The 24624-nt window shown below is 33.2% G+C and overlaps 1 protein-coding gene across 1 annotated transcript; it reads left to right on the top strand.

Annotated features, from left to right (window-relative positions):
- Positions 1-16080: 16080 nt before the first annotated feature.
- LOC131036774 (uncharacterized) lies at positions 16081-17687 on the top strand. Its single transcript, XM_057968761.2, has 3 exons — positions 16081-16453; positions 16529-16739; positions 16839-17687. Exons 1-3 carry the CDS (start codon positions 16184-16186, stop codon positions 17159-17161), a joined length of 804 nt encoding a protein of 267 aa, XP_057824744.1. The 5' UTR covers positions 16081-16183; the 3' UTR covers positions 17162-17687.
- The last annotated feature ends 6937 nt before the right edge of the window (positions 17688-24624 follow it).

Here is a 24624-nt window from a genome sequence, read left to right as displayed (position 1 = left end):
CTAAGAGATTAAAAAAAAAATTGAAGATGATTGAGGATGATAGAGTTAGTTTGGTAACTACACTAAAGTGTATTCAAGATGCACTTGACGAAGGTGGTAATATATACAAGTCATGTCTAATTTTACCAAAGTTCATTATAGATATTGACAAGAAAATTAGGGAATGTGAAGGCTAGCTAGCAAACATATCTCAATCATATGCATCTCAATCAATCCCAACTAGCAATTTTGAAACACAATTTTTTAGCATATTAGATAAGATTAAGAGTTTGAATCAAGAGAAGGAAAGAATTTTGGGTTGAGTAGCATAAGTAAGGAGTCTTATCACTCCGCAGATAGATTCTTTGATGAGTAGCATGCAAGATGCCAAGGATGTACTACATAAGTTTGTTCCGACAGACAGAAGAGGAGCAGAGAAGCATGCTTACCTTTTCAACAGAATGGTCGGCATTTTGGAGAGCTTGAAGAAGGCATGGGATAACCATTTATTGTCCCTTAGAACAATTTTTGCAAAAATATTCAAATTTGTGTGAGCAACTGTACATATCCTTGTATATCAATTTTGGCAGATTCCTGTCTTTGGCATTGCTTTCAAAGGGGGAGAGAGCAAAGCGAAAAATGGTGCTAATTCTTAGGGGGAGCTTGTAGCATGTATGTTCTTGGTGAGTTTGACATTTTGAAGTTTTGCAGCTTTGAGTGTACAGATCATTTTTCATAGTGTTGCCATCAATGCCAAAGGGAGACATTGTTGGCAAGAGACACTGATCCACTGAAGACTATTGTATGGAAGATTCTTAGGCATTTTCATTGATGGCAACTCAATTTTCAAACCACATCCGGTGTACATAGATTTGGCTTACTGGAAGACATGTTGTTCATAAGGCATAATTCTGCAAGGTGGAACTCAGTAACTGGTAGAGCATCAAATCATGGTGCATATCTTGATATTGGTGTTGTGATTTTGATTACGGTGATTAAGGCGGTTGATTCGAGGTTCGAGGAAAATTATCTCATGATCCTGATATCCGATGTTGAATTGTGTGCAATTTTAGAGGCCGAGTATCCATTAGTTTAATTAAAGTAGAGCTATTTTGGTGTAACGTGTGTTGCAGATTTGTTGGGCTGATTTTGATGATCAATTTCATGTTCAAGGTGATTGGAATAACTTATGGGTAGCTTATTATCATCTTGTTTTATTCCACATTTGGATTTGTGGACAGATTGAGCCAACTTGGTGAGACACGTTTCATGTTGTGTGTTATACGATTTTTGGAAGTCGACATGGTAAATAATCATTTTTGTTGGTGCGAATATATAAGATTGATATCGATGATCATTTTGATATATGTTATGTATGAGGAAAGTATGTATGAGAGAATTTGCAAGGTTGGAGAATATAATTGAATACTTTAGTGCTCCAGTGTGTGATAGAGTAGGCAAACAGAGTAAAAAGGCATATCAGTTACAAAAGATAATCTGAGCCTAACCAAAACTTCTTTTTGGCATAGTTAGATGCTATACTTCAGTTCATTAATTATTGTAATCAATTGTAATAGCCTATATGGAAGTGAGCCTTCCTTTGGGTTGTAGCTCTTTTTGTAATTGAGCAGTGAGCTCTAGGCAGTGAGCTTGAATGCAAGTGCATTCCCCTTATGTAATATTATCATACTTCTGGCCATAGTATAATAATATTGTGGGTTCAAATCCCACCATGGTTTTTCCCTTTTTGTGTTTCCACGTAAAACTATTTGTGTTATGGTTGTGTGGTTAGTTGCTTTATGTTTTTGCACTTTGTTTTCTTTCTTATGCATCTAGTGGTTTAAGAATCAGATTAGCAATTTTGAAAATTGTAGAACACTGATTCACCCCCCCCCCCCCCCCTCTCAGTGTTCATTGATTCCAACAATCCTTAATAGGGATCTCCTCTAATCTTGGAGGTAGGTATATTTATGCAAAGTTCTCTTCCTCTTTTCTCAATCATTCATCCCTCAAAAGAATCCCTTCAAATTTGTTTCTAGATATCTCATTTACAATTAATTCTTCTTTTCTTAAATAAACACAACCTATTTAGGCATCTTTCTTTCTAGCTTAGAATGAATGCATTTTTTCTTAAGGGATATCTCCTTGGTTTTGAAGGTGGGTATCCTTGTTTCTATCTACCTTAAGACATCAACATAGGACTATGTTGACATCTTAAGGGGGGGAATATATGCGGCCTCCTAGTTGCATTTCAACCATCAATTATAAACATGGGATTGTTGTATCCTCATGATTCATCCTCCTTTTGAACATCATTTGTCTTAGATGGGTTGTTACATCCTCATTTTGCATTCCTAAAACTAGACATTTTTTTCAATTGTATGTCTTATATAGGTTGTTGCATGCTTGAAACCAGACCTAACTCCTATATAAGATGCTTAACTCTTGAAACCAGATGATGTTTTAGCAAAATGAGTGGAACTAGCTTAACACAACTTGCTAGCCTGTGGAATCCAGGTTCCTTCCTTCTCTCCCATGAACCCATAGCATAACACACTTTGATAGTGTTATATCATGGTTTATTGTGCTTCCAATTGTTGTATGTCCTTGTTATTTCTATGAGTCCAATTGTGCTTGTGCAATAACATGTCAAGAATTATATTAGCAATTCAGATAGTTTGATTATTAAGGTCTCTTCATCTAGTTGACTTGGAACTTTGTTTTTTAGTACTAATGTTGTTTACTTTTGTGTATACTTGAAGGTAACTTGCACGGATTGATAGGATCCTATGCTTGGGGGCTTGATCACCCCTCAAAATTATCCTATCCCTATTCTTTATTTCTCTCAGATGCTCTATCTCTTTATTTCTACTTTACTGAGAGTATGACCATAAGATCATACTCTACTAAAGTGGGGGCTAAATGTAGCTACATAAATTGTACACCTTTATTAGCGTATCCAATTTCACACACTCCTAGCACCCATTTTAGTAATTCCATTTCCTTTATGCATTATAGGACCTTTATAGTAATTAATTAATATTTAATTCAATGTTATGGGTCTTATTACACTAGGCCCTTGACTCTAGGTGTGCCCTTTATTTCTTCAATATCATGATTTATCCTTTATCCTACCCCAGTTTCAACTTTCAAGACACAATTTCCATATATATACATTGTGGTTTGGGCCACCAAGATGGAATCAACATTAGAACCTCATTATCATGCATTCCTTGAAAGTGAAAAAAAAGTTGTTAGGACTAGCGCAACCTACCACTCTGGTCCTACACTTTTTTCCTCAAATTTTAGGAGGATTATTTGGTAGTCCTATCTAATTCAAATCTAGCTCCATGCAAAAATATATCAAATCTAAGTTGACCTAATGGTGGTTTTAATTATTAAATCCCTATATAAGGCATCCCTCTCATTTCATTTTGATCACGACATCTTATGCTAACATTATCATCCAATTCAAGAGCAATTCTTCTTCCTCAAGAATAGATATGATTGAAGGAGTAGAAAACTACATCAAGGCATCTCCCATTTATGTTTATTCTATTATTTCATGATGATTTTATGTGATTTATCATGTTATTGCATCAACACATGGAGGACTTATCCTAAGAACATTGCATCACCTATTGAAGAGATAATCATCTACATTCAAGCATTTCAATTTTAGATCTAGCCTTGCCCTCAAAAGGTAAGCTTTCCAATTAGAATTTAATTCAATTATAGGGTTAATTACAAACTCCAAGTTTGACCTAAGGTAAACCACTATCAACAATCACCTTTCTTTCCTCTTGTGTGTAGCTATAGGTACCTAATGAAGCTAGAAGACCTTAGATAGGATCAAGAGCTTGGTACAGACCCAACCATAGAATTTGGACCTGATTTTCTATGACCAAGGTTATAGGTTGCCCCTGTCCCCGGACAAGGGCACTAAGTCATCCTGGTCCTTATAATTCTACATCAAATTTCATAGTTGACATCCAAACTGCTTCAGGTTGTAGAATCTCCTACATTAGCTCAAAGGACCAAGGTGTTGGGGTGACACATTGGTCCTACCAGATCAACATCAAATATCAGTCACAAGTGCACAATCAGATTCCCTATTCATTTGTGTACCTATTGTGAATTTTCTATTTTATTATCAATTAGTATACTCAATCTAGGTTTCTTGTTCATGCATGTACCTCCTTACCCTAGATTTGATCCTTTCAATTATATTTTCAACTCAAACAAAAAGGAAGTAGGACTCCAATTAGCATTCAACCCTCTTCCGAATAGAATTGAGGTTGGATCTATTGATTTTATCCTTCTTTTAATGTGATGCATGTGAAAGTTATGACATTTCATAGTTTACAAAGAATAACTTGTGAAACCCTAATTTCCCATCTATTACAGAAGGATTGAAGGTTTAATTGCTTGACTAAGGTGCAAACTTGAAAAAACACCTGAGAAAGTATTTTGATTGAGGGAGTTTTGGATTTGTATGTAGCACTTTTTGTAGCTAAGAAGAGACACCAGGAACTTGTGCAAGCTTAAAATTATTTAGGTAGATATGTTAACTTAATGTAGGGTCGCACAGTAAAATAGCTTAAGATAGTGCAAGGCAACTATATTTTAAGGGTCAATAGGTAGGGATCCAATGGAACAAGGGCTTACCTGTTCCCTTTTTTGGAGAATTTTTACACATTTCCCAATAGTTTCTATCTATTTTCAAGAAGGCATATGGTGAGTAACATCAATCATGATATTGTACCTTGTACCACACTAAGAAACAACCAAAAGGTATTAAACTATGATGAACAAGGTTGCTAGGGAGTTCACTAAATAATTTAAGGGTACATGGGGGCAAAATATATAGATGAAAATGAATAATGCCAAATATTCAAGAGGAGAGAGTAACTAACTCTCCACCTTAACTTCTCCAAAATATAAAGTTCTTACAAGCTTAGACATGATTGACAAGATTCAGATTCAAAGAGGGGTGTCTTTTAATTTTTTCTCTTCCTTTTATACTCAACTAGAACACAATATTTGAGGTCATTGCCTAGGGTGATTAAATCCTTAAGTAGGCCTCCTAAAGTGAATTATCCAATTATTTTAGGTCACCCAAGATCACACAAAATGTAAGCTAAGAGAATATCCACATTGGGTTCCTTGGGATACAATGATGCAATGAAGAAAAAAGTGACCAACTTATGATTTTGATCTCCAAGATCACCTAAGAATGTGAGGAAAAAGTATACAACTAAGAGAGACTCACAAGCATAGCATACAATGTTTAATTCCCCTTAACAAAATAAAATGTACTTATACTAGTGATAAAATAATATCTTCATCAAATATAGGATATAAAAAAATCTTAATAGTTTTAATGTTTATCTTGAAAAGTTCTAATTTTGAGCTACACAAGAAGAGATTAGATGAAAAAATGATCAAATAAAATGATTGTTTACATTGAGATAAAGATAAATATATTGTACATTTTATGATGTGGGTCTCGAGGATGGTCTTGACCCCCTTGCTGACAAAGGTTTGGGGGCATAGCCCTCGAGAGATTTTTTTATAAGAAATAACACTCAAAGATAGAGTGCAAGTGTTAAATAGAATGGGCATTAAAACAAGATAGAGATAAAAGCTAGTTTGCAATTGCTAAAACACGAGGCGAAAGAGCTAAAATTAAAACTAAAAAATAGAAACAAGTTTTCATACTTCATAGGTGGAGGTGCTAAACCACAAGGTAGAAGAAGCATTGATTTATGCATGTGCTAATACATACAACATAAGTGCTAATTTGAGGTTCCTACAAGAAAAAGTTTAGATCTCGGCAAAAAGAAAAAATAATAGAGACGTAAGGGAAGTTAGAAGTAGGTTAACTAAAACAAAATCATACTTCATAGGCGAAGGCACTAATAAGTCCGACATAAGTTCTACAAAATTATAAGCACTAAAATAGTCACATAGGTACTAATCCATAAAGTGCAACTATTATTTTGCAACCCGTGACATGAAAAATCACACAAAAAAACTCCAGATTTTAGTTAGGATTTACGGAAGCGATTTCTATTGGGTGTGCTAAAGTGAAGATGAAGAAAATGTAAAATACACAAAATAGATAAAATAATTAAATACACAATCTTTTTACCTTCTCGTATCACAAATTGAATTGAAGTGAATACACCTTCCTTCATTTGATTTATTTCTTTTGGTGTTGTGTAGTTAGATGGAATGTGGCTACTCAAATTAGCAACATGATATTTATATAATGATTGATAAATGAATAAAATACTAACACAAGGATAGGATAAGTGTGGATGATCAATCAAAGAGTTAATAAAATATATTTTTTCAAGGAGAAAATCAATGGCAACAATGTATTATAAAATGGATTGTTAAGATTCAATGAGAATGAGGGCGTTGATTGAGGGCTCAACTTTAACACAATTGTCACAATAGGAATGGAGGTGTGAGCATAAATAGGGAATCTCACGAAGGAGAGAACTAAAGAAGTTAATGTTTCTACCTTATGACATGTGTAAGAGGTAGGGCAGCTATAAGATGACCTTTGCATGCCCATACATGTGTGAGCATGAGGGGGTAGTGACACTTGTCACATGATGACAAGTTTAGATCTTGATCCATGTAAATGGGTTGAATCGCTAGGATTGAGTTGACAAGAATTGAGAGTGACTTAGAATTATATATTAGAAATATGGTAACAAAATATTAATTAGCCCAATTCAACTAATTAATTAGTCATTTTAATTAATTGATTTAGTTTGAGGATTTCAAGATAATTTTAGACTTAACTAAATGAATATAAATTTATTTAATTATAGGTGAGGGATAAATGGTAAAGGGTAAACTAAATAACTAAAAAATATTTATTTAATTGGTTAGGATGAGGTAAAATCAACTGTAGTTGGAAATAAAAAAAATTAGGTGTCTAGACCACCCTATGCAAGTAGAAAACTCACATAAAAGAAATAACTACAGAGCTATAGAAAGAGAAGAAATAACAATAATATATGAAATTCAAAAAAAATGACACTATTTATTATCTACACCATTCACATTTTATACAAATTATAACCACTAAATTAAAAGTAGACTAAATTTTAACTTAGGTGAATGCACTAATCCATACCCTAAAATAAGTAAAGGAATAATGGATAGCACATTTATCTAGCTAAAGGAGACCACAAAAATATTCTAGTTCTTGGTTAATACATTTTGCATGTCTAGAGGATAATAAATATCTTTAAAAGGGGGATGATGTTGGAAATGGTTATATTAGAATTCACATTAGAGGTAGAGAAGCCATAAAAACCTACCAAAAATGGTTGTAAATAGAATACAAATTTCAATGCCAACTAGGCCTAATAGGAATATGGGTGTGTTGTAAAGGACACCTCACAGATGTCATGTATATGTATAGATAGTAAGATATTATAATTTATGGATATATATGTAATACATAATATGTAATTGAGAAAGATAAGACATATTTGAAAGAAAAAGAGAGAATAGAAAAGAGACAAGTATAAGAAAAGATACTATATTAACTTCTATGAGTTAATATATAAAGATATTTAAATGTCAATACAAATTAATATTGGATTTTTGTCTATTGTATATTTGAATCTTGTTAAGCATTGCATTGTAATTATTTTGTACGACATAACCTCTAGTTATTCTATTATTGATGTCACTAGGGTACAAACACAACTCCTAAAAATTCCTAAGGTTCAAAAAATTGGTCTGTGAACCACTTTTGTTTCTTATAATCATCTATTCCATAAAAAGTGGACCCAACTTCTTACACTTACATTCCAAACTTGAATGGAATCCTCCTGGAGATGTCCTTATTAAAAGTTAAAAATATTGGTTAGTTCAATATGATCTATTTTTTAAATTAGAACCTCAAACTTAAAATCTATAGCATATTTTAATGAAGAAGTAGATGCCAAAAATACATTTGATTTGGCTAAATAATTATAATGATTTTTTCTCTTATTAGACTAAGTAAACCAAATGCTATAAGATTTAATATCCCATAAATTAGAATATGTTAAAAAGTAAGAAAGAAATGAGATTATTACTTGAATCCTTGGACCCCACTTCTTTTTAGTATCTTCAATTACAGCATTAAAATCTCCCACCATAATCTATATTTCTACCAAATTTACTCTCAAAATAGAAGATATTTCATCCCAATAAGACTGCTTTATATGAGAGGATTGAGGAACATTAACAAGGAATTTGTTTCCTTGGAATCTAAATAAATTTCATAGAAAACTATCCAAGAGTTAGAAGATAATATATCTGAGATGGAGTTCATTGGATGGCTAGACTAGATTATATCCAAATCTCCAATTGAAACTTTATCTTCCATTATTGAAACACAACATTTTCTAGATAGCCTTGACAAAAAATTGGAGCTATTTGTACTCATGGATTTAGTTTCTTGTAGAAAAATGATCACTGGATTACTTTTTTCCATGATTGTTCAAAGATAAAGACTCTTGGTTGGAGAGTGTAATCCTACTGTGTTTTAAGAAATCACCTTCATTCACCAACCTTGGTTTTCTTGGTGCCGACCAAGGCAACTTCTAACTGAATTTGAGTATCAACTACAACCTTAGTGATTGTTTTATTTTATAGAAAACAATATTGATTGGATCTACCCACCATATTTTATAAAAGAATATCTCTTTATCCTCCTTATTTATTTTTATAAAAACCAATGTGTCAAGATTTTCAAGATTGTAAATAGAATCCTTCAAAGATTGTAAGTGAGTCTTGTCATATCTTTAATCTAATTATCAACTAAGCTTAGATGGAGAAGTTACTAGAATGGACAAGAGCAACTCCAAATTCAATAACTGAATATTTTGGAAACACCATAAGATGATCATAAATAGTGATTTTCCACCAATTTGAAGAAGACTACGTATGTAAACGTCCTCATTTTGTGATTTTTAGTTTCATCGATTAAATTTAGAATTTTGATTTTTGTGTAAAGGTAATTAATTCTGGTATTGTGTTCAATTAAATTATTTTTACTCAATTATTTGTACATTATGATTGTTGTTTTTTCTTATAAACTCTATATCAGATAAGGAAAGAATTTAGATCTATTATTATTTTAGAATTATTCTTTTTTTTATTATGATATTTATTTCTCTATTCTCTAAATTCTAAGTGTTGCATTAAATTTCTAGTTCCAAAAGAGAAATGTAAAACCTTACAAGAAAGTTTTAGAGAACTACAAACTAGGATAAGAAAACAATGGTTAGATTAGAACTATAAAATTATTAAAATTATTCAAAAAAATATTTTTTTCCTATCCCAACCCTATAATTAAATGTGAAGAGCAATGCTAGATCATAGTGTGTGCTAGAAATGTGGGGTCAACTTGCTCTGTGAGGGAAACAACTCCAACACCCACATGGAACATTGCATTAGAGGTTAGAAATCAATAAAACAAGATAGTGAATCTAGACTCTTTAAAATCATTCCATGCTCCTCTATCTCTAAAGATCCTCAAGATTAAAGGTGACCCTCACTTGAAAGAGCACTTGATCTCTTGGATGACAACCTAGAGAATGAGATTTAAATGATTCTAGGATCAAAATAGATGCAACTAAGATCCTAATGAATGCTAAGATGATGGATGAGAGCTAGGATGCAAGATGCAAGACTAAATGCTCAAGATGATGAAGATAATGAAACTAAATTGATTCCAAATTAAAGATTAAATGATACTAGATGAGTTAATTAATCTATGAAAAGATATGCATTTAAACTAGATGATGTCCTAAAACATGATGCAAATGCAATAATGCTTGAAGATGACTTGAATGAGCTCCTTAACATGCAAAATGACTATAATTTAGATGCACAAAGAGATTTGATTCTTTTGAAGAAGGAACGGGCTCTATTTAAAGGGAAAATAGAGAAATAGATGGTTGAGATTGAGAAATCTCAACAAGGGCTAGGATTGAAAGTTGTCAATCCATGTGAGGGATTCAATCCAATCCCAATTTGACAAATTTGACCTTGAGAGGGCTTGAGAGGAGATGTAAGAGGAATTAAATGCTTGAGGAGACATGGTGGTTACCTTAGGAGGTAAGGTTATGATTGGGTTAGTGGATAACCAATGGATAAAGCCTTTACCCAAGGGGTAAACTCTTGTGCAAGGGTTAATAGGATAACTAAGATCAAAGCCATGAGTGCTTGATGAGACCCTTATGTTATATGAGGGTTAAGTTAGAGAGAAAGTCTCTAATCATGAGGGGAGATTGAATTAACCATTAATGGTTAATAGGACTTTGGGGGACAAATTTGTAAGAGTCCTTCAAAATTTGGGGAACTCAACAACTTAACATGTTGAAGAAATGAAGCCTTTAATGCATTTAGAAGACTTTCTTCCAAACTTGAGAAGTGACCTCCTCAAATTTAGGAAAAGGACATGATTAGGAGATTAGACATGATTAGGATAGGATTAGAAGGCTTCTAGAAGAATGATTAGGGGAATGTAGGATTTTGTAACTGGGTGAGGGAAAATAGGTAATTTTGGTAAATTAAAATTATTTAATTTAGCCAAAAAGAGGATGCAACTTGCATTTGTATGGTTTTTCAAATGGGGGAACTATTCACCAAAAAATAATGATTTATTTATTTGCAAAGGGGATTTTCAATTAAATGTGAATTTAATCAAAAGGGGAAAAGGGATTTTAATCAAATGGCTAAGAGTATTCTCCGATTAATGGGAAGAGGGGAGCTTCAGCCTCCCCTTGAGGACAATGAGAACTATTTCTTGGAATGTTAGTGGCTTAAATGCCCCTAACAAGAGACGCTTAATTAAGTCCCAGATGGACTTAATTCCCAGATGGACTTAATTAAGTGTGATATTTTTATGTTGCAAGAAACAAAGTTGTCAAAGGAGTCTACTAATTTGGTTTTTTCATCTTGGAGAAGGTGGAATTTTCTTTCTTCTCCTGCTTGTGGTGCTTCAGGAGGTTTGGCATTGCTTTGGAATAATTATAATATTGAGGTATAGTTAGCGGCATCTGCTACAAATTGGATTTTGACTTTAGTTATAAGCAAGATTTCGAAGGTTAAATTATGGCTTTTTAACATTTATGTTCCGTCAGGAATTCAAGGAAAGAGTATGTTATGGGGTGAATTAAAGAGGATTTATTCTCCCTTAAGCCATGGTTCCTTTATTATCTTCGGGGGTGAATTTAATGCTATCACTGATTTAGATGAGAAAAGATGAGGTGTTGTCCCTAATAAAAGGATTATGGATGACTTTGGGGATTTCATTTCTGATATGAGCCTTTTTTATTGTAAGTCTCAGAATGGGGTTTTCACATGGACAAACATGAGAAGGGATTAATCTCAGATTGCTGAGAGATTATATCGGTTTTTGTTATCTGAGAATTGGATTGATTCAGATTTTGAATTCTTTTCCTCTATTCTACCAGTCCCAAGTTCTGATCATTTTCCAATTTCCCTTTCAGTTATTGAGGATAGGGCTTCTTTTAAGTCTCCATTTAAATTTGAGCCCATGTGGTTTAGGGATTCTTCCTTTTTGCCTCTGCTTATGAAATGGTGGAATTCTGCTCCTTTTTGTTCTGGGTCCTGTATGTTTCAGATTGCTAAGAAGTTAAGTATTTGAAATTGAATATTAGGGAATGGAATATCTTGCATTTTAAGAACATTTTCAGGAGAAACAAAGGATTCAAGATATGATTGAGTGTCTTAATACTCATGTGCTTCAACATGGCATGGTGCCACAAGTTTTGGATGAATTGAAGTCACTAAAATTATAGCTTGAGGAGGTGCTAGCTAGAGAGGAAATCTATTGGAGACAAAAATCTAGAGAGTTATGGCTTTCAGATGGTGACAGGAACACAAAAGTTTTTCATTCTTCAACTAAGATTAAAAGATGTAAGAATAGGATATCTTGTATTCAGTGTCATAATGGGAATTTATTGACGGAACCGGAGGACATTGCTTTAGAGGCAGTTAGGTTTTTTTAGTCATTATTATCTTCGAAAAATGGAAATCTCAGCAATGACATTATATCTAATATTCCTCCTTTAGTATCTTTGGAATACAATAAGATGTTGATGTCTCCCTTTTCCTTAGAAGAAGTTAAGAGTGATGTCTTTTCCATGAATCCAGATAAAGCTCCGAGACCAGATGGTTTTACTCCTTTATTTTTTCAAAAATATTGGGATTTTGTGGAAAATGATGTTTTATTGGCTCTCGAGGAAGCTAGGAGAAATAGGTCTATTTTAAAAGAACTTAATACTACAATGATTGCAATTATTCCTAAAAAATGAGGATACTAATACTTATGCTAACTTTCGTCCCATTTCTTTATGTAACACTTTGTATAAGATATTTATGAAGGCAATTTCCCTTAGGTTGGCAAAAATTCTACCTAGGATCATTTCTTTGGAGCAAGATGGTTTTGTTCTTGGAAGGGAGATGACGGAGGGTGCAATTGTAGCACATGAGGTGCTGCATTCTATTTCCACCCAAAGAACCCTGGCCATGATATTGAAACTAGACATGATAAAGGCTTATGATAGAGTAGAGTGGGGGGCTTTATGTGTTGTTCTTGAGAAGTTAGGTTTTTCCAAAGCCTTGGTCAAATGGATTCGTGCATGTATTTCTTCTTCAGGATTCTCGATTTTAATTAATGGTTCTCCCTGTGGTTTTTTCACTTCCTCCAAGGGTTTGAGATGGGGAGATATCCTTTCTCCCTTTTTGTTTAATCTCCTAACTGAAACCTTTAGTTGGGCTATTAGGGCTACTAAAGTGGGGGGGCTTTGGAAAGGTATAAGGATTCAGAATATTCCTCAAAGTATTTCTCTTTGTCTCTTTGCAGATGATACATTGTTATTTGGACATGCTTTGTTAGTTGAGGCAAAAGTGATTAAAGGAATAATACATAATTATGCATCGTTTTCTGGTCAGAAAGTGAATGGTGATAAATCAAATATTTTCTTCCTTAATACATCACAACTAGTTATGCATAGGTTGTAATCTTTTTGGGCATTTGGGACTGGAAATCTTCCATGTACTTACCTTGGGATTCCTTTCTTTGTTAAAGAGGATAAGATTGGTTTTGGGGATAAGATTATTTCGGTCATTTCTAAAAGAATTCTCTCATGGAATCATAAATGGTTAACTTTGGCGAGTAAAATTGTTCTCATCAAGTCCGTTTTGAATGTCGTTCCCATATATCTCTTGTATGTTTTGAAGTCTCCAAAAGCAATTATTGTTAGTTTACAGGATACTCTTAGAGATTTTATTTGGAACAATAATAAAGATGGCAAGAAGAAACTCCCTTTAATTGCATGGGATAAGGTATGTTTGCCTAAGGAACTTGGGGGAACAGGAATTCGGAGTCTGGAGAATCAAAATTTTGCCTTAGGTGCTAAGTTGGTTTGGAAATTATATGACAAGCCTAGCTCCTTATGGGCACAACTTATGTTTGCCAAATATTTAAATAATGGACCGAGAGAGTACATTTTTAAAGTCTCAAATTTGCCTTCGGGTTCTGCTATTTGGAATTTCCTTTGTAAATGTAGATCAGTTACTTTGCCTCATCTCTCATGGATCGTTCATAATGGTAGAAAGGTCAGATTCTGGGATGAAGTATGGAATGGACACACACCTCTGGTCAATATTAGGGATTGATCTCCTCTGATCACTATTCTTTCCTCCCTTTGGGGTGTTTTTGTAGTAGATTATTTTGAAATTGTGACTAGTGGACCCCTTAAGCTAGCTAGATGGAAGTCGATTGATTTCTTAGATGTTGATCAAAGTATGAAATTAGATTTTGAGAAGATTTTGGGGGATAGAATTGTATTTCTTTCTGATTATGAGGACGAACTTATTTGGACAAAGAGTATATCTGGTAAGTACACTGTTAAAGATGGTTACAACTCTCTTATGGTTGCTAAAGATTTATCATCCTGGCCTTATAAGTTTTTTTGGCATTCGACTTGTCTTCCTAAAGCTAGAGCCTTTGCTTGGTTGGCAGTTCAAGATAGAGTCCTTACAGGTATGAGACTGGACAGGCTTGGTATTACTATTGTTTTCCCTTGTGTCCTTTGTAACAAAAATTTGGAATCTTCTTCACACATGTTCCTACATTATGATTATTCTTATGAATGCTGGCAGTGGTTGTTTGAGAAGTTAAATATATCCTTTGTTATTGGTAAGGATCTCATTTCCCATTTTAGATCTTGGCCCTTTATGTTTGCCTCATCTTTTTATGCATGCCTTTGGATCATATCTCCATCTATTGTGATTTGTAACAACAGGATATTTAAAAAAACAAGTTCTCCCATGTCTGAGGTTCTATTAAAAATTGAGTCTTCAATCTCTTAGGTTGCTTTGTTGTTTATTTATAAGAATTTGGAAAATCTTACTTTTTTTTCGCACTGGGATAGTAGAGTTACTAGAGTTTGGAAGATGTTGTCGGTTTTACCCTCTCATGGTTCAATTTTAAAAAAGAATGATGCAATTGGTAAGAGATTCTCTGCTAGATGGAAACCTCCTCTGCATGGGCACTTTAAATTGAATTTTGATGGGGCCTCTCATGGTAACCCTGGGCTGGCTAGGGTAGGCATGGTAATTTATGATCACAATGCAAATTTTATTCGAGTAAGTGTCATGCTATTGGTTTTAAAACTGACAATTATGCGGAATTTCATGCTTTGTCTTTTGGATTGGATATGGCAATCTCTTTGGGAATTAAGGACTTAATAATTGAAGGTGATTCTATGGTGATTATTCAATGTGTTATGAAAAAGAAATCGAATTGTTAAAATTTGCAGTATATACTTGTCTCATTTTACAAAAATTAGAATTTTTTGAATCTTTTTTGTTATCCCATTGTTACAGAAAAGTTAATAAGATTGCGGATTATTTGGCAAATTTAGCCATTAATAGCAATGCTAATCAGCGAGAGGTGGGTTTTGAGGAAATTCCTTCTAGGGTATGGGAAGGTTTGCAGCAATAGTTATGTGATTTTCTTGAGTAACATGGATGTAAAATTTTATGATGATAATTATTCCCACTTTCCCCTTTCATTTCAAGTATTCATGTTCGTTGTCTGGAGGAAAGTTCGATCTCATGGTATTTGATACAATAGTGTTTTTCCAAAGGTTTTTTGATACTTTCTTTTTTGGCAAGAGGGTTTTTGGCAGGAAGGTTTTTGGCACAGAGCTTTGGAAAATTTTGTCTTCTTCCATTGATAGCAGCTGTGGAGTCTACATTTGAAAATTATCCGATGGGTTTGCAAATTGCCATATGGGCTCTATGTAACACTGATATTATATGTGTTGTGACCGCATTTTGTATGTGGTTTTGGGCGGGATGTATAAATTGATCTGTTAGATACTATAGGTTTATTTTATGAGCTGTGACCGGAGGTTTTCTTCCCAAGGTTCTTTCCTCCGGTATACTCTTTGAATCTTGTGTACAAAATAAAAAATATTAATAAAAAAGTTTAGTAGAATAAACCACTTTTATTGAAAAAAAAAAATCAAACCTTAGTTTAATTAATAAGTTAGACTAGAAGAAAGAGAATTAATCATATCTTTAATTTGATTAAAAGATTAATTAGAAAAATATGAATATTAATTAAATTTAATTGAAAAAATTAAGAATAATTAAATGAATAAGATTCACTTAATTCATTGTGCAACTTTTATGTATAAATTATACATAATATTCTTGATCTTAAAAAACCATTCCCGGCAGCAAACGTCAAAGTTCATTATGATTGCCTTTGTTTGGAAATGAATGGATAAAGCCAAGGTCTATAAAAAATTATGACTGAATGGATAAAGCAAAGGTCTATAAAAAAATTATCACTGCTTTAATGTTTGAGCAGTTTCGGGAAGAGGTAAGTGCCATGGCATCCTTATCCTCATCTTCATTCCTCATCCATGACACCATCATGCCGCCGCATATTCTTTTTCTACACGAATATTTCTTCACATTGGGCTTTATATAATGCTACGACTCGCCTGCCAATAATCCCAACCAAGAGCTGTTCTGACACTGCAATTCCTCTTGTCTGGAATTTCCCTGGCCCCCCTCCACACTTTACAACTTCAAACCCCAACAAGCGCATCTTCCCAGTGTCGGTTGGGGTCATATGCCGCCGCTTCAGGCAAATTCACAGCGCATAAAGGCCAAGAGCGTCAATTATTATTTGAATGATGCCATTCGAGCAAGGCTGTGCGAAACCAGGGCAGATTATAAAAATCCAGTTGGTAACAAAAGCGGAAGCGACAACGGAATAGATATGAGCTTTCTTGAGGAAGAAGATGGCGGTTGCCTTCCACAGTGCAGAACCAAGGCCGACGGCTCGGAGGGAGGATTCACCATTCCTATTTTGGCAGACTGGCTCGCCATCGTCGTTAAGGTACATTCCCACTAGCACACAGTCACATTCTGCTTCAATTCTTCGAATGCCTTTTATAACCCTTTGAATGTGCAGGGTATCTCTTCCTCCTCCGACAATAAAAATCTTGAGGCTATACTGCTTCGAGATGTTATAAAAGCTACAGAAAAGGCAGACATTTCTACTGAGATGGAAAGCCAAGGAAAAAGCTATGTGCGACGATTCGTAATGAAGAACCTCCGATGCGCAGGGTACGATGCATGTATTTGCAGGTCGCGGTGGAAGCAAGTTAACAACTACCCTGCAGGTGAGCAATGGAGTGATCTAAATGCACTTCGTTTGGTTCAATGATTAAATTGCGCCTCCATTTCTTTTTGATCGATTATATATGTCTTATTTGTTGCAGGTCATTACGAATACATTGATGTGAGTACGGAGGCGCCTTCTTTGAACCACAATAGCAACGATCGTTTGATGGTGGACATCGATTTCAGGTCGCAATTTGAGATTGCTCGGCCCTCGGCAGAGTACAGTGCGCTGCTACAAATTCTGCCGAGTTGCTTTGTGGGAAGGGCAGATCAACTCCGTGCGATGATCAAGATCATGTGTGACGCGGCCAAAATATCGCTGAAAGCGGAAGGATTGCACCTGCCGCCATGGAGGAAATATCGTTACGTGGAAGCCAAATGGCTGGGCCCCTCCACGCACCCCCTTCCTCCCATGTGTTAGATGACGAAGGGCGAAGGCTGGCATTTTCTCAAGCTGGGTAGATGACGAGAAAGTTCATCTTATTATTTTTTATAAGATGATCGGCCCATCTACTCAAAATCTAAAATTATGAGAATCGTAAAGCTGTTTCTGGAGACAATCATGAATGGAATACCAGCTAGAAAGATTTGACAGTCGAACGACTAGATTTTCTGCAAACTAATCTTTATATACCTCACCAATTGTCCATCAGAACAAGTAATCCAGGCGACGACCAAAAATCTAAACTTCCTTGGCTTCTACAGTCATCTAAATTCGCGGCATAGTTGTAATTAATATGGGTGTATCGCTGCTCTATCTACTTTGGACGTCTTTTCGGAAAGTTGAATCTCCAATTCAAAGGCTATGAAGAGCCGCCACCGACAGAACACAACCAAATTTATTTTCTGTCAGATATTCTACTACTCTCGTGTGAGTTAGGAAGAAAAAAAAGACATTAAGTTGTATTAATTTCAAATATCATAATTAGAAAAGACAATTATCCATTGACTTGAAGTGTTGTAGATTGTGAATGAATCATAGATGATTTATTTTCTTTCGTGGATATTTTGGACACAATTAATCAATGGTAAATCATGAAGATAAATTGAATGCATCTTTTATCATTAAGTGGGAAGAATTTGTCATATAAGAGGATGCCTTTTGATCAATATTGGTGACACCTTGTAAGGATAATACATATTGCATTGAAAGGCTTAGTTGGAAAATACATATATATAGATTATCTAATTGTTCTTCCAAAGAAAAGAGGTGATCATATTGTTGGCCTAAAAAAATTATTGCAAACATTTAAAGATCATAATATATCATTGAACCTAAAGAAATATTATTTGGAATGACTGGAGGGAAGCTAGGGGTCATAACAAAGATCTCCATTGTTCTAGAGAGATGCAAACCCTACTCAAAACCTCTTTATCAATGAGTAAGCAGGAAATCATGTCCTATTTTGGTTAAGATAAATCTTTCTTCAACTCCATAACTGGTTTTATTTGAGATTTAGTTAGAAAACTTAACACGATGCTAAATAAGATGCAAAAGTGGAGTTCACAACCCAAGCAAAGGCTACTTTTGCTAAGATCAAGAAAACTATAATTGAAGTTCAAATAATGGTAAATCCATATTAATCTAGTTCTTTCTATGTTTATTTATTTGCATTAGGTCATATCTATGCATCTATGTTAACCCAAATAAAATATTAAGGAGTTGAGAGTCCAATTTTATTCATGAGTGCTCCTTTTCAAGATGTAGAACTTACATATCTCAATGTGAAAAAGCAAGCTTATGGATTAGCTAGAGCTATTGCACAAAGACATTATATTCTAAGAATTGAGGTGTTTGTCATAGTTCCTAATTTAGTGGTGAAGACTCTACTCAAGCAAAGAGAATTGGGTGAAAAAAAGAGGCGAGTGGATTATAGTATTGTAATAGTTTGATTTAGAAGTAGCTTCTATGAAGACAACTAGAAAAGAAGCTTTGACACATACCATATAAGAGATAGATGTTGAAATACCTTGTCAAAATATGCTCTAGATGATGTTTCAAATGATGATTGGTATATTAATGTGATATTTTAATTAATAATGAGTGTCCAACCCACTTGCATTCAACCTAATAAAGTGTCTGATGCATAAAAATAAATACTTTTTATGATCAAGAATAGGCTCTTCTCAGAGAAAAATCAAGATGTATTGTGCGGTCTATTTTTTCCCTTATTTGTTCAAAATAACTGTTAAACAAGATAGATCATGTTTGCTAAGATAGTCATTTTACTTGGTTCAAATTCATAGATCCTTAATGCCTTCCAAGGAATCATTTAAATATTTATTCTAAGATAAGATGTTGGAAGTTATTTCCTAGAGTGAGAAGAGTCTTGAAATATCAAGTCATGTTGCAAATATTTCAACCATTCAAGGTTTGTTATTATTTTTGGTCTCTTTTATTGTGTTGCAACAAACCATGATGGCCAAGAGAACCATCAAGCTTTAATGGAAGGTTACAATCCTCTCTTTTTTCACTTTCAATGCCTTGAGGAGCTATGATAAGATATTTTCAAGTGTAGACACATTCAAAGAAAGTTGAAGATATGTGGAGGAAGTTCAAAACCTCCTAAGAGTAACCTTTTCTTTTCCATGTAGAGGTATAAATCTAGAGGACCTAGGAATTCTTTTTTAGTCGTTATACCTTGCATGTTATTTTGAAATGATTTGTCTTGTCACTATGTATGGAGGGGGAAAATTGTGTATTATCTTCATTGCAATTGTTTGTGAAAGTCTTGATACTAGTATTTGTGTTATTAAAGTGGAGGAGCAATGAATAAACCATGATAAGGTCATACTAAGGGTTTTCTTGTATACAAGTCATACAAAATGTTGAAAACCTATGAGAGACCCTTGCTATGCCTTTGTTGAATTGTCAACTATGAATTTTTTTAAAACAATTTACCTATATAAATTGTTGTATACTTTGTTCCTTGTGTAATCTTGTCTTACTCTCATGTATCATCTTTTACCTTGGTAGATGTTGACATTGATACTAAAGGAGAACCTTTACTGATGATTGATACATTCAAACTTCCATAAAGCCTATGAATATACCTTGTACATGCTCATTTCCTATCCAAGAATGCATATATTTGAAGAGTACTCTGGGAATGTTGTTAAAATATGTCTAAACGTGTGAGATAAAATGTATATATTTTCTCATATTAGGAAGGGTATTTATTATTGAATTTTCACGAAAAAGGGTCAAGTGACAGTCATACATATTCATTTAACTAAATAAGAGTCAGATTACATTTGAACTTTCATGCATAGAGAGTACCTAACAAGTGAGATAAGAAATGTTGTTAAAATTGTATAGAATCACAAGACTGCTAATAAGGGTTTATCAAAGATTATAAGTCATGTTTCAATAAGCTCTTTCATTAAGATACTAAAATCTCTATTAAGATCTTAGTGATCTTTAGATAAATCTTATAAACCATTTAGGCAAAAAAAAAGTCATTAAGCAATTGATAAGGAAGGGATAGGGATGAATGGTAGAATATCTCTATAGGTTCCTAAAAAAGGTCTCAAGTCAATTCTTAGAATCCTTTTTTACTCATAAAGTTCATGAGCCTTTGCCATTATTAAAATTGTCCATAAGTCTTGTTGTGACAAGTGATGGTGATGAATATATTTCATTTAATTTCACTTTAACCTTGTCAATAGGAAATGGTGATTAGAATTTACAAGTATTGTATAACTATGCATGACAAATAACACTATATTAGAGATCCTAATAGGATTAGTCATGCATATGATGTCAATGCAACTCTAGGACAATAATAGTAGACAAAAGGAAAATGGTACTCCATTAGCAATAGTTAGAATTTACAAGTATTGTATAACTATGCATGACAAATAACACTGTAATAGAGATCCTAATAGGATTAGTCATGCATATGATGTCAATGCAACTCTAGGACAATAATAGTAGACAAAAGGAAAATGGTACTCCATTAGCAATAGTTAGCAATGACTTGGATAGTGCTATAGAAGGGTATAGTAGTGCCTTAAAGGTAGAACACAATTTTATAAGAGAATACTTACAAGAACACAAAGTAGAGCTAGATAATGGTTACAATTTTATAAATCATAAAGATAAAGGTATGTTATGTTATTCGTTCATGGGGAAGGAGAAACGAAACATGGATTCCACAAGCTAGCAAGCTGCGTTATGCTAAGTGATCCATGGAAGCATAGATTCTCATGGGACAACAAGTTGTGTTATGTTGTGTGATTTGTGTGGAAAGAGAAAGGAAGAGTCAAAATATTCTAGCAAGCTATGCTATGTTAGTTTCACTCATCCTACAAAAAGGGGTGTGAAGAAAAATTTACTTATTGTGAGGCGATTAATCGGTACAAATTGAAAGAAATTTTTTTTTTTCAAGTGAAAACTTTTTATCACAAGAAAAGCATTGTATTACTAGAACACCACAACTAGAATAATCAAATAAAACATTGTATGTAAGGAAATCCGAAAAAATTAAACAAGAATATATTAATTAAAAAAAGAATAATATGCACAATTTTTTTGAAAGGAAAATTTACAGGTATCTGAATTGTCTAGAAAATATACTACATTAAATTTACAAAAGTGATATTAAAGATCTTAACCACTATTATATAAAAAAAATTATTTAAACATGTTACTTGTAAAATTATATATCATTATTAAAAAAATATTAAAAAGCAATGCATTTAAATATGATTCATGTCGAAAGTTGCTAGCAGCAAACGTCAAAGTCCGTTACAATCACGTTTTCTTGGCAATGAATTGATAAAGCCAAGCTATATTGAAAATTATCCATATTGCATCAATGTTTGAGCAGTTTCTGGAAGAGCTAAGTGCCCCACCATCCTTATCCTCATCTTCATTGCTCATACATGACACCATCACTCGCCTGTCATGAACCCCAACCAAGACCTGCTCTGACACACTGCTATTCCTCTTGTCGACCCCTTCCACCCATGTGTTAGACAGATTGCCTACACAAGTAGGGCGAAGGCTAGCATTTTCTCAAACTGGGTAGATATATTTTTTTTATAAGATGATCGCCCCATCTACTCAAAACTTAAAACTTATAAGAAAAGTAAAGCCATAATACCTAGAAAGATTGACAGACCAACGACTAGATATGCTGCAAAATAATCTCCTACACTTCACCAATTCTCTATCGGAACAAGTAATCCCGGCGACTAGCGAAGGTTCAATCTTCATTGTCTTCTTAAATCACATATATTAAAGTTTGATTTTTAGGTTTAAAAGTGTTAAACATTCAGAATTAATTGACATTTTCTAAAACGTTTAATATGTTATTTAGTGTGTGTGATTTAAGACTGATCGTAATTTGTGACATAATTGTAATATGCGTGTATAGCTGTTCTATATTCTGTGGATGTCTTTCAATAAAGTCAAATTGCTAATTCAATTTCTAAGAAGAGCCAGCCACTGAGAGGAGCCAATGAATCCTCATAGAGCGACAATTTCTCATTTTTATTTGATTATTATACTTGCTATTTGTAATGGTGATATTTTTATATTATTCACTTATATTTATATATTTACCACTTCATTTTTCTTTTCATAAATTTTTTTTTTTTTTTTTTTCTAAAAAAACTTCATAACTTCATATTGAAAATTATAAGATTACATTTTGTAGAAGCTGAAGAAGAGCTTTGCAAGAGTAAAAAACCAAAAAAGGCAGCAAACAGCAGGAAAGAATGTTCACGAATCCTTATACATACATCTTGTTAACTTATCATTCATATGCTTGTGCTTGTTCCCATACACATCATATCCATTGATCTACTCCTTTTTTTGCCTTGAAAATATGTAAAGGGCACATCATATTCATTGATCTACATCATAATGAGAAAGCATCCAGCAATGAAGACTACGTTTTCTAAGATCAAGAAAACCATAATTGAAATTTCGATAATGATCAATTCATATTACTCTAATCCTTTCTACAATTATTTATTTGTATTAGGTCATACCATGCCTCTATGTTTACTCAAAGAAAATACTAAGGAGGTGAGAATCCAATTATATTCTTGAGTACTTCTTTTAAAGATGTAAAGCCTAGATATCCCAATGTGTAAAAATAGGCTTATGTATGGGTTAGAACTATCACAAATTTTGGACATTATATTCTAAGAACTGAGGTATTTTTCAAGTTCCTAATGTACTGTGAAGACTCTACTTATGCAAAGAGAATTAGGTGGAAAAAGAGTTGAATGGATTATAGTGTTGCAATAGTTTGATTTGGAAATAGCTCCTATGAAGCCAATTAGAGAACAAGCTTTGACATGTATCGAAGAGTTGAATCTTGAAATACCATATCAAAATATGTACTAGATGATGTTTCAAAAGATGCCTAGCATATTGATGTGAACTTTTAATTAACAATGAGTGCCCAACCCACTTGCATTCAAACTAATACAAAGTCCTATTTTTGAAAAAAATACTTTTATGTTCAAGAATAGGCTCTTATTAGAGAAATATCAAAATGGATTGTGAACTCAATTTATTCCCTTATTTGTTCAAAATGACCTCAAACAAGATAGCTCATGGTTTCTCAAATAACTATCTTACTTTCTTTAAAGTCCTAGGTAATTAAGGGCTTCCAAGGGTAAACTCATTTAAATATTTTTAATAATCATCTTACTTTCTTTAAAGTTCTAAGTCATTAAGGGCTTCCAAGGGTAAACTCATTTAAATGTTTTTTCTAAGATCATATGTTGTGATTTATTTCCTAGAATGAGAAGAGTCTTGAAATATCAATAGCCACATTGCAAATACTAGGTGGGAAGCCTAGTAAATGAAAAAAATTGAGTTTTCTTTGACCAAATTAACTACTTTAGGATTTTCTATTCTATTTAATCTCTTTGCATGTGTTGCAGCTATCCATAGAGGCAAAGAGAATCATCAAGCTCTAATGGGAGGTTAAAATCTTCTTCCTTTTTACACTTTCAAAGCCTAAAGGAGTTGTGATAAAGTATTTTCAAGTGTAGACTCATTCAAAAAAAGTAGAAGATATGTGGAGTAAGTTAAAAACCTCTTGAGTGTAACCCTTTCTTTTCCATGTAGACATATACACATAGATTATCTACACATTCTTTTTTAGCCTCAATACCTAGTATTTTTTTGAAATAATCTACATTGTCACTATGTATGGAAGGGGAAAAGTGTGTATATCGCATAGAATTTAACACTATTCAATTTTGTATTTAAAAAGTATTCCATAAAGACAAATTAGGTATTTTATTTATGTAGAGATTATATATCTATTTATGTGTGTGTGTGTGGGGGGCCGGGGGGGGAAGTGTGTGTGTGGAAGTAATAAAGGTGGTTATACACACTAGAGGAAATAGATGTTTGATTAAAAATGAGAGATATTACATATGCATAAGGTAATTGCAAAAGACTTTGCATGTTCGTATCCACTAATAAGGTCTCTTATATCAAAATAGTTTCTCACTCTATAATGATAAGGTAAAATAATTCTTTTTTAAGCATTTCTAAATGTCCTTCTAGTAAAGGTTAATATATGCCTTATTAAATAATTGTAATATGATAATACTAAAGATGTTTTATTTTTTGATTTTGATGGGTAATAATGACATGAATGAACAATTATTACTAGTTTATTGCAATTTTGATCTAAATGTATGATGAAATTCAAAAATAAACACATGCTCACATTAAATAGTTATCCTTAAAAAATTAATATTTTTTTTAATAAAGAATCAATGTTAAATTATTATAAAATAAAATATTCTAATGTATTTATTTCTCATAATCTTTTAAATCAAAACTCATTCAAAACTTTACTTTTGAAATTAAGTGTGATAATGATATATTTGAATAGTTCAATTATA

The sequence above is a fragment of the Cryptomeria japonica genome, chromosome 3 (assembly GCF_030272615.1).
Source record: "Cryptomeria japonica chromosome 3, Sugi_1.0, whole genome shotgun sequence".
Lineage (NCBI taxonomy): Eukaryota > Viridiplantae > Streptophyta > Pinopsida > Cupressales > Cupressaceae > Cryptomeria > Cryptomeria japonica.
The sequence above is the reverse complement of the archived record's forward strand: the minus strand, read 5'-3'. Positions and strand labels throughout refer to the sequence as shown.